The following is a 19,064-nucleotide window of genomic DNA, read 5'->3' as shown; positions in this document are numbered from 1 at the left end:
CCATCTCTGCCGACATCACAACCGGTATAGACTCCACTGAACGACATTGGAGGATTTCATAATTTGGTGGAAAGGGCCGCAAAGAGGTTTCAATTATCATTGACTATTGAACAATGAGATTGGTTTTTATATGGTTTTAAGGAACCTGCAAGAAAAAATTAGTCAAGGCAATCCCAATGGTAGATTTTATTTGGGAGGAAGGTGTAAAAATAATGAACAACCCAGCTACAGTTTCAGCGGTATTACCTAGATTGGATAAAAAATATAAAGCATCAGAAAGCTCACCTGCATGCTTGATTGGTTATCCAAAACCAAATTTGGTAGCAGCACGAGCAGCTCAACATTGATCCAAGAATCCATCCACACCACCTGATCGAGAAGGCTGGAACTTGGCTAACATAGGGCATATGTTTTTCCACTATGTCGGCAACAACTGTTCGAGCAGTCAATTAATTTTTTGTTTAAACTGGTTTTATTGAGTTTTCTTGAAATTTTAGAAAAACATAGCAGAATAGACCGTATACATGTCAAATGTTTCCCATCAGAAAAAACAATGCATTTTATGCCAGTATATACATATTATTATTAGTAAGTTATTAACACTAAGTGTAATGATGTGACGCTCTGTCCCTGGGACATATAATGAAGGTACGCAAGTGAAAAAAAGAAGGGAAGGGGTAAAACATGATGTAAAACGAGTAGAAAAACCTCCGTCTGGTACCCATAGACATACAATTACGCTAATTAGCAACACGTCTCGTCTGCTATAACCATGCTTGTGAAGAATATGTACCTGCTCAGCCAAGGAAGCTACTAGTCTAGTGGCATATCGGTGTGTGATGGCAATCACCCATGCCTGCGTGACTAATGTATAACATTTTAGTGTCAGGATCAACAGCCTCGCGTATTGCACTTGTGTCCCATGGGAGCTAAGTGGGTGTCCATCATGGTGCTACTTGTATATCATCACCCGTTGCCGCATCAACTGTCACGCCAGGGTCCTGATTTGCCAAGCGAAAATCCGACAATATTACGTCCCATGCTGATGCCAATCGTTGCTTACACAACCCACTCACGTCTTCTCGATGCAGTGCAACACTCCGCCTGTGCCCAGCACAGGAGGGAGTGATACCAGGCCTTAGACACTTGGAGGATCGGTAACCTTATGTCTCCTAGACCTGTGGTAAAGTCCTAAGATGCACACCTCCCACGCCCACTCCAGTATTCGTTCCGTGCATTGCGCTAGCTTCCTGGTAACTTCACCCCGCAGGACCACAACACATGAAAGAGGTCCACCCCCACTTCGTTACATCTGGCACATTTGGTGTCTGTACGATTAAAATATTTGTTTATATTTGCCGGCGTAAGGTACACTCTGTGCAATATATAATACTGAATGAGTATAAATCGCATATTGCGTCGAGCAGTCAATTCATTGGCTATTCTTGGCTGGTACGACACGAAAATGTAGTCAGGCATTCCAGTATACATTGATCTCTTGCCAGAAGATGTAAGATGAGAAGCAAAATAGATCCTAAAACAGGGGAAAGAACTTCATCTTAAATGATTGACTATGTAATAGGCATCACATCGAAAGGTTTTCACCAGCTGGTGGGAGCTGTTGTTTTCAGTAGGCAGGAATGGTTGAAAGCTACATCCCTCAAATCGGAAATCCAGAGTAAAACTTGGACATGCCATATGATGAGGAAGTATTGTTTGGCAAGCACATGGATGAGGCCTTAGAGGCGATTAAAGCAAACATGAATACCACAAACTCTTTAGGTTGCTTGCAGATGAGAAAAATGTATTTTCGAGGAGCAAGAGGAAGATGGCTATTCTCATATGAGGAGGATATCAACCGTATAGATATCAGCAATATTAGCCCTTTCAACAGCAGTATTGACCTTCATATCCCCAGCAACCGTTTAGACAACCACCAACAGTGGCTTACAACAAACAAGCTCAGAGAAAACAATGATGAATTGATGGTGCCGGTTGCACCCTCTCTATCCCAGCACCCAATTGGGGAGTTGGATCACAATATATTTACATAAGTGTTAATTGATAACAGACAGGTGGGTTTTGGATCTAATCACCTATGGTTACACCTAGGAATTGATTCAAATACCACAGAAAAGTCCTTGAGGTGAATTCTGGGGATGATGTCCTCTTGCATTTCTCTAGAACTGTTTTGCTGCCTCAGAATGCGGCCTTTACAGGAAAAGTTGGACAAACAATGGCCTCAAATTCAAGGGTCAGTCAGTGATGTAATCCAAACCCCACCAAACATGAGAGCGTCTTTACCCTGATGAATGAAGGAGTGTGAGAAAGTGCCCTCTTTCTTGCATGGTATACCCCCACTTTTTGCTAGATTGCTGAATGTACTTTTACTGAGTGTACCCTGGACTCCTGCCAATCAGGTGCCCAGGGCCTATGTTCCTTCCTTAAAACACACAAACTCCCAATTGGCAAACCCTGGCCACATGTCAGCCCCTAGTAAATGGTACCCTAGGTACCCAGGGCCTTGTGACCAGGGAAGATCCCTAAGGGCTGCAGCACTGATTGTGCCACCCTTAGGGGCCCTGTACCCTTACACACACACACTGCCTTTGCATGCTGAGTGTCTGGGTGCAGGACAAAATGAAGAGTCGACATGGCACACATCTCTGTGTGCCATGCCCAACACCCACATTGCCAAGACATATGTCAGTCACCCCTCTGGCTGGGTGCCTTATGCCCATGGTGTGGGCGCAGGAGCCCTGTAGCCCTACAGTACCCAGGTCCATTCCCGGGCACTGTAAGTGCAGTGCTGCCATTTAAGAGTACATGGTGCTGAGAGCTCGTCAAACACGAGCTCCACAGCACCATAATGGCAACACTAAAGACTGGGAAGTTTGGTATCAAACTTCTCAGCACATTAAATCCACACTGATGCCAGTGTGAGATTTAATGTACCAAGCACCCCAGAGGGCATCTTAGAGATGCCCTCCTACAACTAACCTACAATCCACGTCTGCTCTGAGGCTGCCCAGGCTGCCACACAGCAGACACGTTGCTGGACCCCTGGGTGGGAGAGCCCCTGCTCTCCCGGGCCTGCAACAATGCACATCCTGGGTGAGGTGATAGATCTCCTCCCCCAGGATGAGCAAAGGGAAGCTTCAAAGGCCTGCCGCCTCTAGGAGTTTCCCCAGGCCACTGCATCCCCCCACTCTGGCGGGAAGCTTGGCGGGAAACCCCATACAAGGACAGGGGATGTGCCAGCCTGCCCACCCCACCCCTCAGGTGGGGGAGGCGAGGTGAAGCACATCTCCGGGCTCTCGCCATCTTGAAGATGGGAGGCCCTGCCCTATCAGGATTAGGCTACTGCCCCCCTCCCACAGGAGAGGGGCAGGATAGGGGGTGTACCCACCCCAGGACAAGGACCCATTGGTCCCTGGCCTTCACCTACCTGTAACGCCCCTAAATCTAGTATTTAGGGGCACCCTGAACCTTCCTTCCCCAGATTCCAGATTCCGAAACTACAAGAAGAGCGAGAAGAAAAGAAGACCTGCCCTGCAGCTGCAAAGGAGAGTGAGACTTGCTCCTGCTCCAAACCCGGCATCTCTTGTGGCCAGCAACCTCAGAAACCCCGGAGGACCTGGCTACCTTTGAACTCTGATCCCCTGGGACTCCCACGAGTAGAGGCTCTACTCAGAACCTACCTTTCACCCCTGGCAGCAGCCCGGAACCGCGATCCCAGCCCACTCTGCACCCGCCAAGCCTGGCCGGTGCCGGAGTGAACTAAACCCACGAGGACGACCCCCCTCGACTATCCTGAAGAAGCTTGCAGCCTCGGAATAGAGTGCCACCCCAACCGCGATCAACAAGAGGGTAAGATTTCCGACATCAAAAGGCACCCCTGCACCCGGCGCCCCACGGCCCTCTGTGCCCAATCCCGGGGTACCTACCTATCCTCCAACTACCCAACTTACCCCTCGAAGTGGTGGTGGCACCCGAAGAGTCCTCGTCCCCGAGCCTGCAGTCTTTTTCCAAACCGGAGATTTCCCATAGAAATCAATTGAGCGCCCGACGTCTCAAAAGCACCCTGCAGCCAGCCGCCCGAGTGGCCCTGGCAGTGAAAACTCTACTCTAACCTACTTCCCCACTTGCCCTGTGTAAGTGACCAGGAGCCCAGCTCCCACAGCCGCGTGGCTTGCCCGACAGCAGCCACCAACCCAGGCCCCCCTATCCCTCATAGGATAACATTGGGCCTAACTCTCTCTGCACCCGGCCGTCCTGAAACCGCTGAGGGTGAACTAACTGTACCTACCTGACACTGGGGGACCCCTGAGTCTATGCCCAGAACTTCAACTCTGCCAGTCGAGTACTTACCCTTAAACCGCTAACTTCATTTTCCTCATAGGGTAACATTGACTGGCTTCTTCTTGGAAATTCTTCTAAGTGTGAACTTTTCAAAACTCAAAATATTCACCAAAAATCAGCCGAGTACCAAAAACGAATTTACTCACCTGCTCTTAGGTGAGCTCCCAGTGCTGGATCTTGGTGCCCAGCACTGACTCTGAAAAGTACCCACAACTATACTTACCTTTAACTCATTTTTCTTCCATAGGAAACCATTGACTGCTTTTCTATGAAATTTCTTCTAAGTGTTGATTTCTGCAATTTCTAAATATTCCTCAAAAATCGTATAACATCTGAAAACGTAATTACTTAACCTGTTTTGGATAAATGTCCCAGTACTGAGCCTAGACACCCAGTACTGGATTACAAAAGTAACGATAACCTACTGTACCTGTAACCTATATTTCCTTCCTTAGGGAATCATTGATTGTTTGCTCTGAAATATTTTCTAAGTGCTCACTTTTGAAATAGCTAAATATTAGTTAAAAATCATTACAGTACCAAAGTCGACTTTCAACAGCTGATTCTGAGAACTGACCCAGGACTGGATGTAGGATCCAAGCCTGGAATTACAAAAGTAATCTAAAAAGTAATCTGTTGCATATAATTTGAATTTATCATTGAGCTCAATGTATTGTGTTTAGAAATAGAGTTGCCTACTGCAACTATTTGTAACTGTTTACTAAAAAGTCTATTGCATATACAAAAGTATTTTTATGAAACATCTCCTGTCAAGAAAGTATATTTTTAATTCCAAGTGTTGGTTCTAAAATAAAACAAGCATATATTTTTTATATACAAACCATTGGCCTAGAGTTCAGTTATTGAGTGTGTGGAACTATTTGCTGACTGAGTGTGTACAACAAATGCTTTACACGTCCTCTGATACTGCCTTACTGCTCGACCAGGCTACCACTTTGGAGAGTAAGGTTATATCTAACTTTAACCTCTGTTAAACCCTTGGGGTCTGTGGACTCTGTACAGTATATACAGAGCCACTTTCTCAGTTGACAGGATTTACTTTCCTACCTCATATACCCAAATTTGTTATTACCTCAGACACTTTCCTAGGGAGATGATGTGCTCACTTACAGGATTTAAGAATCCTTGAGAAATGGACTCCACATCAAATGAAACTTCATTTAACTTTACTGGAACCCAAGGCCATTGCATTGAGTCTACAGTCATTCTTATCTAGGATAAAAGGATAGTCTGTATTGATTTGTACAGACATCATTAGCATGCATTATATAAACAAGCAAGGGGTTACAAGATCTCCAGATCTATCACAAGAAGCACCAGAAATTTGGGGGGTGGAACATGTTCCAGGAACAAGCAGTGTTCTATCAGATCCGTTGAGAAGAACCAAAAACAGCTGTCATGAATGGAAGCTCAGCATGGAAATTCTGGACTGAATTTTCAGTCATTGGGGTAGACCAAATGTTGCTGTGTTTGGGACACAAGAAAATCGAAAATGCTGTTTTTACGCAAGTTGTCACCAAAAGCAGGAACGTTTGTGAACGCTTTTTTGATCAGATGGTGGGATCTTTGCTTACAGTTTTTCCCCGATCCCGTTACTCCCAAGTCTTTGCAGCAAAATGAAGAGGGAACTATGCCGGATAATATTGCTTACCCTGAGATCGCCCAGACAGCATTGGCTCACCGAACTGCTGCTCCTAACGGAGAATTCACATTCCGTTGAAACCTCTACCTACATTACTGAAAATGAACCACAACTAGGTACTTCATCCGGACCTGACATCTTTGCAATTGTCAGCCTGGCTCCTGAATACAATGAGTTTGCAAACTTGAACATCCCACAAAATTGTAGAGTAATTTGTGCGAAATCCAGAGCTGATATTACCTATAGGATGTACAAGCTGAAATGGAAGCTTTCCGGTTTATGGTTCTAAATCAGAAATGTACCCTATATCAGCACTACTGGAACAGATTCTTTCTTATGTATTGCTTTCAGCAAAATCAGGTTTGGTCCATGCTTCAGTTAAAGTGCACTGAGCAGCAATTTCAAGATTTGCAAGATTGACTGGTTCACCATCTGTGAGGAAATGGGTTTTGCAGCGTGAATCTTTTCTGGATTCACTATGCTGTGCAATATTCCGCCATCTAGTGGTTGGGTCCGGAACTGTAGTATTTTTTATTTTTATTTGTATTTGTTTTTGTGGCCTGGTGGGCATCGACATGGCAACATTTGGTGTCCTTCTGTGACGTCGACGTGCTTCCTCCGGAAGCTCCCACCTTTGGTCGCTATCTTCAGATTCTTTCTTTGCGCTGTTGGGTCTGGATCGAGACTGAAGGAGCTCCAGAATTTTTGGAGAGAAGAATCCTCGAGAATGACACCATTCAAGTTCTGTGACAATTGCTACCACAAGTATGCACAGAAGGACCAGCACCCGGTCTGTAACCTTTGCCTGCCGCTCGACCACCGCCCTGAAGATTGCAACGCGTACTCGTCGTTCAGCCCAAAGACCTTGAGGGTGAGGGAGAGGCAAAGAAGAGTGAATTACAGTACGCAGGTTCAAGGGCCACCACCATCGCTTCGCGACCTGGGCCTTTCCAGCGAGGAAGAGGACAACGGTGCCGAAGGGCCCGAGGGCGAGGAGGACGCGCACATCCAAGTTGTCGACGCCGAAAAGAGAACTCCGGAGGAGGTAAGACCCCTAAACAGTCGACCAAGCCCCGAAAGAGTGACTCTAAGTCCTCAAAAACAGCCCTACCTCTGCACTTGCAGAACTCCTCCTGCCGTATCCTTGCAGCGACTGTGGGGACCATCACTGGTAGTCCGGTGAGTGATGGGGGCCAAGTGAATGGTGCGGCAGCCCCTTTTGTGTGTGTAGGTGCGGGCCATTGATCCCACGTGCGCGTAGGCCTGGGGCGGCCCTGAGGCCTGTATGCAGCCGCAAGGAGAGAGCTGAGGGCGGCCTATATTGACTGGAAGGTGCGCACTGGGGACCCTTGGACCGCTTGGTGCCTCTTGCTGTGAGGACCTGGAGTAGAGGCGATTTGCAGTTGATCGTCGTAAGGGCACTGGGGCATGAATACAAGCTAAAGTGGAATTGTGGCGGTCCCCCGCGGTACAGCTAAAAGTGGACAATGACTGGCAAGCGAAGGGGGACTAGTAGTGGCCCTCAGATTAAACTGTAATCTCCTGTGGTCCTGCCGCTGGGGGCATAAAAGATTTTTCGTTTTCGCTGGAGGCAACTTACAAGTCTTGAACATTGTACCACCCCATGGACACGACGACCGGTCTTGAGACAAGCTGACAGGACCCGCATTGGTCGCTGGAGGAGGACTGGTCACTGCTGGAACCCTGGGACCTGGCTGGTACTGCTGCGGGCCCCCGGAGTATTGGGAGCAGTTTTGACCCATGCAAGGTATGACGTCTTTGGCCTTGGAGTGGTAGGCATAGGGGAGGCGCTGGTGTTCCGGTGCACCCGACACGCCTGGTGGAGAGACTCTTGCTCCAGGGGCCCCTGAGTTTTCTGTCTCCACTCACGACTAGCATGCCACATGGTAGGGGTGAAACGCACTGCAGCGAAGAAGTGATTTTCACGACTGAGAGGGTCGGGCCCTGATCCTCGGCCGGCCGCCCACGGCAGGGAAACGTGTGTATTGACTTTCCTGCTACGCGTATTACGCGACGGTCCCAGTTGGACACCCCTCTGTGTGGGGTGCTTCCTGCGAAAACGGACAGGCCGGGTGAAGGTTTTCACTGCAGGCGGCAGGGTGAAGCAGCGGCACCTTGATCAGTGGTGGTGTTCCCGTGGCAGTATACAATAGCGTCCGGCTGTAATAATCTGACGACGACAAGCTAGAGAAATTCGCCTGGCAGAAACAGCAGACTGAAGACCGAACAGAGGCAGTGACACCGGGGAATGCCGCGGAACCATAGAATAAGGATCTACTCGCGGCAATCACAGCGATACGAACCTCCCTTGAGGTGCAAATCGACACAGTGGCAGACCTTTTTGTGGAGGAACTGGTCCTTAAGCATTTACAACCTAGAGGACTCTCCAAATGTTTTACGATTGAAAGAGCTCACCGAGTGCCTGGGGGCCGTCCGAGGCCAGGGGCGCCCCCTCGACCACTGCTGGCACGGGTGTTTAACTTTCGAGTCCGCGATGTTATTCTGCAAACGGCAAGGGCGGCACTGCCACTTACCCTGGAGAACAGCAAGATCATGTTCTTTCCAGATTCCACATTGAGAGTGCAGAAACAGCGCCGAAGTTTCCTAGAGGTAAAGTGGGCCCTACGAGACCAAGAAGTCAAGTATGCAGTTATGTTCCCCGCCAAGCTACGAGTGAAAGCCAATGGAAAATCATGGTTTTTCACTTGCCCTGAAAAGGCCTGGGACTGGCTTGATGGCTGACGCACGTTCGAAAAGAAAGAAAAGAAGGCATTCTCGGTGGCGGATGATAACGCAGGCTGGCGCCAGCAGAGACGATCTCCTCCGCATTCTGACTGACTCCCAGGGACATACGGGAGGGTGCTGATCTGGTGGTAGGTAAGACTGTATGGGGTTGACAATGGCCTCCTAACGCCCTTACGGACTCTTTGGCGCATGGTCTTGGTGCCATGGCCTCCCGAACACGAGATCATATATATCTAGTTCTGGGGGGGAAACTGGGGCAGATTCCTGATGCTTATGTAATGTGGATTGTCTAGACTCTGTGGATTGCCCTAACATTTGAATACGTTGCTATGTCCCTGATTGCTATGATCGTTCAACAGGTTTGGCTGTTCTGAGGGGGAATGGTTTTCTTATAGGACTTGTTGCTGCACTACTATTGACAATGTGGGCGCCACATGACATCTAATGAGGACCGTACCGGGCCTCTGTGTGGTATATTGTTTTTTTTGGGGGGTCGTGCCGGGGAGCGGAGAACTGTCTGTATAACGGTAGAAGAATTGGGAGTGGGGTTACTCACGTTCCCTGTAATTGTTTATGGGTGGGTGACAGGCACTCTGCATGTTGGGGGTGGCGGGCGGTTCTAGTCCCGTTAAGCAGGGAGGCAGGGAGGGGGGTGAGTTTATTGGGCTAAGGGTAATCTTGAGTTTAATTGGTTGGGGGTTGCTATTGGGGGGTATTTTGCAGCAAGACAAAGTGATTGCTTATATATGCACAGCTTGGTTGGTTTCTATGTTCAAGTGGCAGCAGGAAAGATCCAGTATCATGAGGTTGTCATTGAAAGTGGATAAGTTACTGAAGTAACTTTTCTAGCCATTATAGGCTATGTGTATTAAACTGTACTGCTTTCTAATTATGCTGTGGGACTCCCACTTCAACGACAGAGAGGTATTCAAGCATGTGAATCTATAAAAGATGCCAATAATGGAGAACTACAGTTACAGATAAGTAACTTATTTTCTTCTAACCCATAAATCCTAGTGGACAGCTTCAAATGGTTTACTCTGTAATATTAGACTGTGCAACATTGCACTGTTCGAGGTTTAGCATACATTAATATTATTGTTAAACTGAAAGAGGAAAGACAGTGCATTGCATTAGATATGTGAGTTAGCCTTGAATTATATTTTATGTCGGACATACTGCTTTATTTAGTAGGCAAATATTTTGCAATGGTGCATTTTTTCAGTGACGTGCTGTGTTTTCCATAGATTACTTTTGCATTTGAAACCACTTGCTAGCAGAACCCGTAACATCCCCAAAAGTTTAAATTTTTATTTCCATGAAGTCTTTCTTAATAATACCTTCATGAACTCAATGGGAAACTTGCATTCCTTTATCAGTGGCAATGGTTTGACATTCAAAGTGGATGCAAAAGCAAAAAGTGCATTTCTGTCTTCCATTTCCCTTGATTGTGTGCACTTGCAGTTTGAGACCAAGAAATGAGTTTAAAATATGCAGATCTGTATTTAAATTCCCCTGTCTGCCAATAGCGTCAAGGAAGTGTAGTCGCGTCTTACAACAGTTGTCACAGTCTACCTCAAGATGTAAATCGAGGAGAATGTCTCAGTCATGAATTAGATGAATTGAGAACGAAGTCTAAGATTCCTAGTTCAATCAGGCATTGCCATTTGTTTTTAGGTGTGCGAGTGGGAATTTGGCACCAAGCTGTCTGACCTGTGATGGATATTGCATGAATGGAGGAACCTGCACAATGAACACTGACACTCTGATGCCTGAATGCAGGTAAGACGACATGCTTCCATTGCCATCCCCATGTTACTATATTTCATGACAAAATCATGCTCAGTGAACCTATACCTTGAGTAAAACCAATTTTGCTGAATTATGCAAAGAACTGCAGAGTTGAGACTCGACATTGAACATCCGTCCGAGGTCCTTACCTCGGACACCAAGGCTACCCTTATATTAAATAATTGTGGCAGGCTTAAGCTTTCAACAGCAGAGATATTCCAAAAAATGCTTATCTCTTACAGAATTAAACCTTATGCAGTGTTCAGATTACCTAGATGTTGCTGCATATAACATTAGAAAAAGCTGTCCTGCTTACTATGCAGATTCTGGTTTCCTGCTTTGGACAGCAGTAATATCCCTGACGTAACAGAAATTATACAGTCTTGGGACATAGGCAAAGGCACTGTCCCTAAGGCAGCACATCTTCCTCTGACACGATAGGCCTATTGAAAAAAAACGAACCCAACAATTCTATTTTCCTCTGTGTTCTGTTGTCGCCTCATGCGTTTCCTCTTGAGTTAATCCCAATACCAGCTCTTTAAGTTGCTTTCTTCTTTAGTGACCATTTTGAGAGGCCGTTGTTTCTCCTTGTTTTTGTTATTTATTTAGGGATTTTTAAGGTAGGATATGTTGCTGATTGACTGCCTGAGAGTGATGGAGAGGTGAGGGTGTGGGCTTGCCATGTTTCAGATGAGAGGGGATCGCAACATAGGAACATAGTCTCTGAGTCCATGTACTTTGACAGGCTTGAATTAATGAGAATTTGGTCTAACTATTGTGGGTAGTGCTGTTATATAAATGCCAATGTAGGGCCATTTTAGGAAGTTTATGAGCCTGCGCACAAAGTTCTGGCTTCTTTGGAAGTTGGAGTTCTTCTTTAATGCACCCCAGTATCATGGTTGTTTTTTGTGTTCAAAATATTTGATTAAATTTGGCAATGAAAGTTTTTTAAATTAAAATACTAGTTGACATCGATCCGAAGGTTTACATGAACCCAAAACTGTTCCTCAGTATGCGTAAGGCCTTTACATGGAGCCCTGGGGCAATCAGTGGTTACTGTACAGTATCCTGTGTGAGTACTGTAATTTACCTCTGGTGTCCCATGGCCACAATATAAATGCAGTTCAATTGGGTGACCAGATATCTCCTTTTAGGACTTGAATGAGTAGTGAAGGGTGGGTTGGCAGCCCAGGAATTACTCAAGGAGGGGAGTAAATAAAAATAAATAACATCATTGTCCGGTAAGTGCTTTATCTTGAATAAATAAAAGCACTTTATGTAAAATTAAGGTAAAAACAATATTCAAGCTAAAGATATCTACAATTCACCAAAAGAGGCTGCCACCTTCAGTGACTGAGATGTAAAACCAAACATTATATATTCTAAGTACTATGGGCAGGATTTCTTTCAACATTTGCCCTATGGCAACTGTTTTTCTTGAGGGCTTGGTTCTTGTCACGTTGGGAAACTTTGGGAGCACTCTGCTGTTCAGTCATTTGACAGAGCTTTTTTTCACAGAAAGGGCTTGAGTATGTGAGCGAAAGATTCTGATGCAGATACTCTAGAACAAACTCTGGTCCTAGGTTGCTGTACGGTACGACACATGTCGGCACCAGTGGGCTGGAAACTTAACAGCTGCATTTCCATGGCCCAATTAAAAAAAAAAAGGTATCCATAATTCCGTAACCCAAAACATGCCCCCATACAACTAAAAGCATTACTTATCCTCCTCCAAAGAGCAATGTGGACTGCCAGAGTCAGTCAGAGAAGCTACAGTTTTCACCAAAACCTCAGGGTCTCTGAAAGTCGTGGAGGGTAATGTTCTTGTTGTTGTTAGTAAGATTGAACTGACTCTTCCTTTCCTAAGTTTTAGCTGGCTCATGTGTGATCTATCACATGGAGGCTCCATTGTCAGGAGTGATGGCCATATGCTTGTTTTTCTTGTATAATGTATCTACCTGTTTTTATCCCAATGGTATCCTCCCCTCCTGAGTCTTTTGTATACCATCTGTCAATCCTGTAAATTGCTCTGATACCCTCACGGGTCTGATTCGCGCGCTATAAAACTTAAAAAAATAAATAAAACAGTAAAGGTGTGCGAGCTAGGGTTTGCTCTGGCAGTGCAAACCCGCACTATACTTAATGGATGGGCATGTTGTGTCCCCAACCAACCCGGTACCGTTTTAGAAGGAAAGAAAGCATGTACATGTAGATTGGAATGCCTGAGATGGAAATTTCCAGCCCAGGAAATGAAGGCCTCCATCTTGATAAGCGCACGTTGCAGTCCAGTGGCTTCAAAACTCATCATTCTAGTTATGTTCCAGAGATGATGGGTAAGCGCCCCAGTTGTTGAGACTTGTGAACCTTTGATGAAAGATAACCATTAATTAGCCCCCCAACTCTCCAAAAAGGCCTGTGCTCCTGCCTATTAAAACACATCCACCACCGCCGTACCCAAAACACACTGCCACCTTCATACCATGGGTTGAGAGGGCAATAACCACTGTCACTCAAAGGTGCTTGCGATGAAATGGGTTCTGTAATCCACCAGCTTTTTGATCACCTAGTTTTTGGTCTTTTTACTCTAGGTGAGCCTCGCATAAAGGGACTGCTCGTATTTACCTCCACTATCCACCTTTTATGTTAAGGCCGCTGCGGCGCAACCAGGGTGAGGGAGGCTTAGCTGGTTACACGTGAACATGTGTGTACATTTGAGGGCTGCATGTATGAGACTACTGTTGATCGCAGCTCAAAGGGGACTGTGCAGGAATAGATATTGGCCAGTGGTAGGCCTTATAATGTTAGTGTACACTCATAAGGAAAGTGAGTCTGGTTTACTGTCTTGTCTGCAGTGACACATTATTATACACATGGGGGAAATCTGCCATAGAGTGCAGTTACACTTCCCTTTGACAACAAAGTCCATTGACCTATCAAATTGCGCCGAAATATGTGCACCAAGATCAAATCTGAGATTTCCAAGGAGGTATTTGTACAGCTTATGGGTCATCCATATTTGTCTGGCTCAGCATCAGAGCCCAGGCTTTTTGTCACCCAACTGAGCCAAGTTAATGACATTTCACTCCAGTAGCAGGAACAAACGCCTTCCTGCACAAAGGGGGCAATTAACAGTGCCTCACTCAGCTCCTGAGGAGGTAAGGGGTGGGGGCGAAAAATCTGCATTCATCAATTAGCGGTCACTCTGTACCAGAGATGGGACAGCCCAAGCCCGTTGAACAAAGGAGGAAGCCCAGACCTCTGGAGCCAACTCAGGAGGGGGCTCCTATTTGAAGTCTTGGTGGGAAAGGCTCAGGTCATGCAGTGATGGACGGAGCAGACGCCCGCAGAGAAGATGTGACCCATTGGCTCTTGGGTGATGCCATCTTGAATTGTCCCAGCATGCTGTGCAGGAGGGTTGGGTCAGGGCGGAGAGGTGATTATCCACCCTAGGCTTGGCCCGTTGTGCTTTGCTTCTAGAACTTTCCACCCCCACTTAAAAAGTCTTGTACAAGGGAGAGAGGGAGCTTTTTTCTGGACATTGGGACTGGAGATGACAGCCATGGACATCTGGAAGAAGGAACCCCATGATGCCTACTTTGACTAAGGACTCTGACCACAGTAGTCCCCAGGACCAATGTGTCGCTCCCCAGGACAGCTGGCCAGCCACCTTACACCCCCTAAGGACTAGTTCAGGGAAGAATTGGACCTGCACCAGAGGAGAAAAAATGAGGAAGGCTGGCGCAGGGAGCCAGTTAAACCTGCTCCTGGAAAAGTCTGCCACCTTAGAGGCCTAAGGAAAAGGCTCCAAGTGGCTAGGGCCAGTTACCAGGAGCAAAATGAGCCCAGCATAAAGCAGAACGGCCCAATGTGGCTTGTAATATGGGGAGAAAATGGATTTGACCTTTGATATGCATACCCCCCCAGCAAGGTCACAGAGTGCATGGAGATCCGCTGCAAAGTCTGTAAAAACACCCTGGGTTGGCCAGGGACTATGCATGGAAGGAACCTTTTGCATTAAGATCCCTGGAAGGGTGTGGGGCCCTCTCCTCAGGGTCCTGGAGCCCAGTTATCCCAACCCCTAGCTAGATTTCATGTATAGGGGCCCAGGACCCCAACTTCGGGCCCCCCACCACCAACAGGAATGCGAGGACCACAGTCTGTCCCGGGATGCTAAGGAAGGGGCCTGATATCTCCACTCGGGGCCCAGGCTACATCAAAGGAAGGGGGAAGCACAGTTACGCCCCCAAAGAAGACAAGGGGCCTGGGATCCAAACTCTAGGCTCCACCGAAAAAAGGGAGCGTGGGGGGGAAAGGGCTGGTAGAGAAGTAAGCCATAGGTTCCCATGACAATACAGAGAAGTGCTGCTCTTGTGGATAGCCAGTGGAGAAGTCCGGGTTGGTCTCCCTGGGTTGATCCAATAGGAGGAGGCATGCTGGGTGCCCAGGTGGGACCGGACACTCCCAAGATTAAACAAGCATTTGCAATGCAATAGGTCTCGCATTTGCGAGAGTATGAGCTATTGGCATTGTAAATGAAAATGCCTTTTATTTTTGTGTTTTGCAAACCTGCAAATGTTGCATAAATACGCACATTTTACTTATAGTCCTTGCTTACGAGAAGCAAGGCTGGCAGTAACTGCATGTCTTTTAATGCCAGCCTTGCTTCTCGTAAGCAAGGACCATAAGTACACACTACTCACAGATTTTCAAAACACATAAATAAAAGGCATTGTCATTTACAATGCCAGTAGCTCAAATACTCACAAATACGAGACCTATTGTATTGCAAATGCTTTTTTTCCTACGCACTTGATCCTTAGCTGGCTTTCCTATATTTCATTTTTTTTTTTTAAGGAGAAAGGATACCTCTACCTCCCAAAATTAAGGCAGTATTGATCTGAGCTTTACATACTTACAACAGGTTTACAACATCTTGGCTTAATACTTTGTTAAACCAGATCAGTTTCCATGTGACTGGGGAGTTTGCGGGTGGGGCTGAGAGAACATTTTTATTGTACTCTAGTATACCATACTATTGGCACCAGATATTGTACATTTGGGTTTACATATTGCCATTGAACTCTTTAGTTTGAGGCTAGTATAGCGAGACTCGTAAACCGCAACCCTTTTTGATGACAGAGTCAGCCCACTGCCCTGCATAAGGCAAGCTTTGGGGCTGGCGAACACTTCAGCCCTGATCTCTTGAATAACAAATCTTTTACAGGCGCGCTGCCTATGGCGTCTAGCAGCACACAAGGTTACTGTATTTCTTATTAAAGGATATCATGCAACTTTCAATCAGATTGTAAAGCGTCATATTGGTTTAATCCACGTAAAACAAGAACACGTGTTTGGCGATGGTGTTGTTTCATGTGTAGTGAATGATTGGCCATTGGCCCAGAAGTATTCAAGATTTAAATTGTGTAAAGAAAAATAGAAATGCCTGATTTAAAAGTGCACAGTAGTAAAGAGCTGCTTCGCTGAGGGGTGCTGCAAATGGTAAGTCACAAGCAATTAAAATTGCTGGAAGCTGTGCCAAGAGCAAATACTGAATCATACAGCACCCAACGTGGTGTCAATCCCGGCCACTGGGTGGAAACAGTCATGTAGTGCCTAGAGTAAATGCTGTCTTAAAACATTAAGCAACTCAGCACCAAGAGCAGCCATTGTATTAACCAGCAGCCAATATAATGCAAAGACCAACCACCATTTTCAAAAAGCACACAATTCGGCGTCAATAGCAGCCCAAGGCTCAACACAGTATCCCCAATATAGCGTCAAGATTAACCAGTAGTTTAAAACAGCATCAAGTACGCAGAGCCCTTGTAGCTTCAATAGTTAACAAGCGCGCACTGAAGCTGACGGAGTGGGAGGGGGAGTGGGGGCGGGCACGCAGGCTGCCAAATGGTGCGATGAATCACGGCTATGTAGTGCCTAGAGTAAATGCTGTCTTAAAACATTAAGCAACTCCGCACCAAGAGCAGCCATTGTATTAACCAGCAGCCAATATAATGCAAAGACCAACCACCATTTTCAAAAAGCACACAATTCGGCGTCAATAGCAGCCCAAGGCTCAACACAGTATCCCCAATATAGCGTCAAGATTAACCAGTAGTTTAAAACAGCATCAAGTACGCAGAGCCCTTGTAGCTTCAATAGTTAACAAGCGCGCACTGAAGCTGACGGAGTGGGAGGGGGCGTGGGGGCGGGCACGCAGGCTGCCAAATGGTGCGATGAATCACGGCTAAAGTGAAAGCAAACAAGTGGTTGCAGGACTCCAAATGGTGCGCGCGCCCGGACGGGTCACATGCACTGTAGTTGGAGGCCTGCAAAGCCACTGTTTGCACTTCCAAAACGCGCTTACTATAAGTCTCGCCAGAGCAGCGCTAAAGCGCTGGTCAGGCGAGACCTAAAAAGTGGAAAAAAAGAAAAAGGCAAGGCCGCGTGGCACATCAGCCTCCAGAGCTGCTCCGTAAGTATGCACGCTCCCTAGGGAATGCCCCATCATGTCCTGTGGGGCTTGAAGTTGGAAAAGTGTTGGTTACAGCTTATGGTGGCCCTAAGACAGTGGGGCCACCATCAACAGGAGGGAAAGTGTGTGGGGGAGCTCTAGAAGCGCCTAAGCCCCCTCCAAGGAAGACCCAAAGAAAACTAGGCAAAACCACAGACCCTAAGTATGAATGGTCAGACAAAATATGACTTGTCTAAGCTGCTTAGGCATTTTACAAGCACTCCCTAGTCTGGAGCCTTAACTCTGTGCAGCGCTCTCTAGGGGGGCTTGTCCATGGCTGCATGTTACGCGACCTGTAGGTTAAGAAAGACACAAACACATAGTGTATGAATGAAAAATGTTTTATTTAAAAGTGTTTGTTTCACATTGGTTTGAACAATGCTTTATTTAAAAGTGTTATTCCAAATGATTTTAAGCAATGCTTAAATCAAAGATCTTATTTGCAATGCTTTATTTAACGGGGTGTTAATTCTGATGGTAAGACATTTTCCTGATTCTGCTGTTGAAGTATGTTGACATTGACCTGATGTAAACTGACACCCAGCATATATGGTTATGTGCTGTGTTGTAAGGGCGTGATGGTACTGTGAATTTTGCGGTCATAACCCTTTTTGTAAAGAAAAGCACAGACATGACCATGATTTCAGTGTTATTATTGTATGCCAGCGAGTAGCCCAAACCACCTCCGTTGAGTAGGCCTTGGTGTGCTCGGCTTCACTACCCTGAGAAAGTCAAGCGCTTCAATAGGGTGTTAGGTTCCAAGTGGAAGCGTGAATGTGGACCCATTACTTGTGCAGGCCACACAACTAATGGCCTGTTTCCACACAGTGGTTCATGTTGATTGTTCTCCAAACATCAGATAACAACTCAAATGTCAACGAATAGGGTAACGAGCATTGGCAATGCAAATAGTTTAGAATGAATGAAAGTGCCTTTTGTGTGTCAGTGATGGTTGTAGGCACTCAATAAATCTTCATACATGAACTCTTCCACTCATCTTTGCACTGATGTGTCCATTCATCCATCCACTGACTCATTCTTGCATTCACCCTCTGACACACCCGCTGTAAAATACACAGATAATAAGCAACATATGCAAGATAAATTAAAAGAATACAGGTGGAAAAAAGCATATGGTATTGTAAATAGTCCATCATTGTTTCAAAGCTCTAGCGTGACCACCACAATTAGAACCAACATGTTGCCCATCTTGGAATGGCAAAACAATGATACACTTTGGACAGTAGAATTCCATAACTTTCTCTTGATTTAGAAGACATGGTTACATGGGATGCAGCACACTACAGATTAAATAAGCAGCAAGCAAACAACACATTACCACTTCCTGGAGAACTGTAGTATTGTCTTAAAACATTAAAAATAAAACAGAAGAAGGAAAGAAATTAAATAATAAGTATAAAATGAGAAAATTGAAAATTAAAGGATTGGCCAACCATCCTTTACATTGAAGTGCTCTCATTTTCAGATGGATGTACACCTGTGATCAGAAATTGCAGTCTTGCACTAGGCAAGGAAGTTAATGACTGATGTAGACTGAACCATTACCCCATGCACTATGCGGTTATAGATGAAAGCAGAGTGTAGATGACACTCAGACAGCCCTGTGGTGGACTAGAGCTGACCTAACGGCTCTTTAGGGTTATATATTGATATATATGGATGTATGTATGTATTACTTAATGATTTTTTCATTACCTGAGCCTATCAAAGAAGTCTAAGAAGAGATTTGAGCAATAATTATTACATTACAAATCTTCTCCACCTAGCGTTTGCCAGCAGTGCTAACCAACACAAAAATCCTTCCCTACAAATTTAATCTGCGACATTTCACGTAACGTAATGCCTATCTGTAGGCTTTCATATAGAGATCTAATAATCCACCCTTAATGTCTATTGACTTAAAAGCCTATTGACTTTAAGATATGCTTTTTGCAATCAATATGTCAGGCC

General features: G+C 45.8%; 1 protein-coding gene across 2 annotated transcripts in view; it reads left to right on the top strand.

Annotated features, from left to right (window-relative positions):
• The window catches only part of LRP1 (LDL receptor related protein 1), a 1,298,976-nt gene that overhangs the window by 1,234,629 nt on the left and 45,283 nt on the right, over positions 1-19,064 (top strand). For both annotated transcript variants that reach the window (XM_085654639.1, XM_085654638.1), the window contains exon 85: positions 10,469-10,573. In XM_085654639.1, the coding sequence (XP_085510765.1) occupies positions 10,469-10,573 (105 nt within the window). The remainder of the gene's footprint in view (positions 1-10,468; positions 10,574-19,064) is intronic.

This window comes from Triturus cristatus, chromosome 4_1 (assembly GCF_964204655.1).
Source record: "Triturus cristatus chromosome 4_1, aTriCri1.1, whole genome shotgun sequence".
In the NCBI taxonomy this organism is placed as follows: domain Eukaryota; kingdom Metazoa; phylum Chordata; class Amphibia; order Caudata; family Salamandridae; genus Triturus; species Triturus cristatus.
Note: the sequence above shows the minus strand (reverse complement) of the source record. Positions and strands in the feature narration are given on the sequence as shown.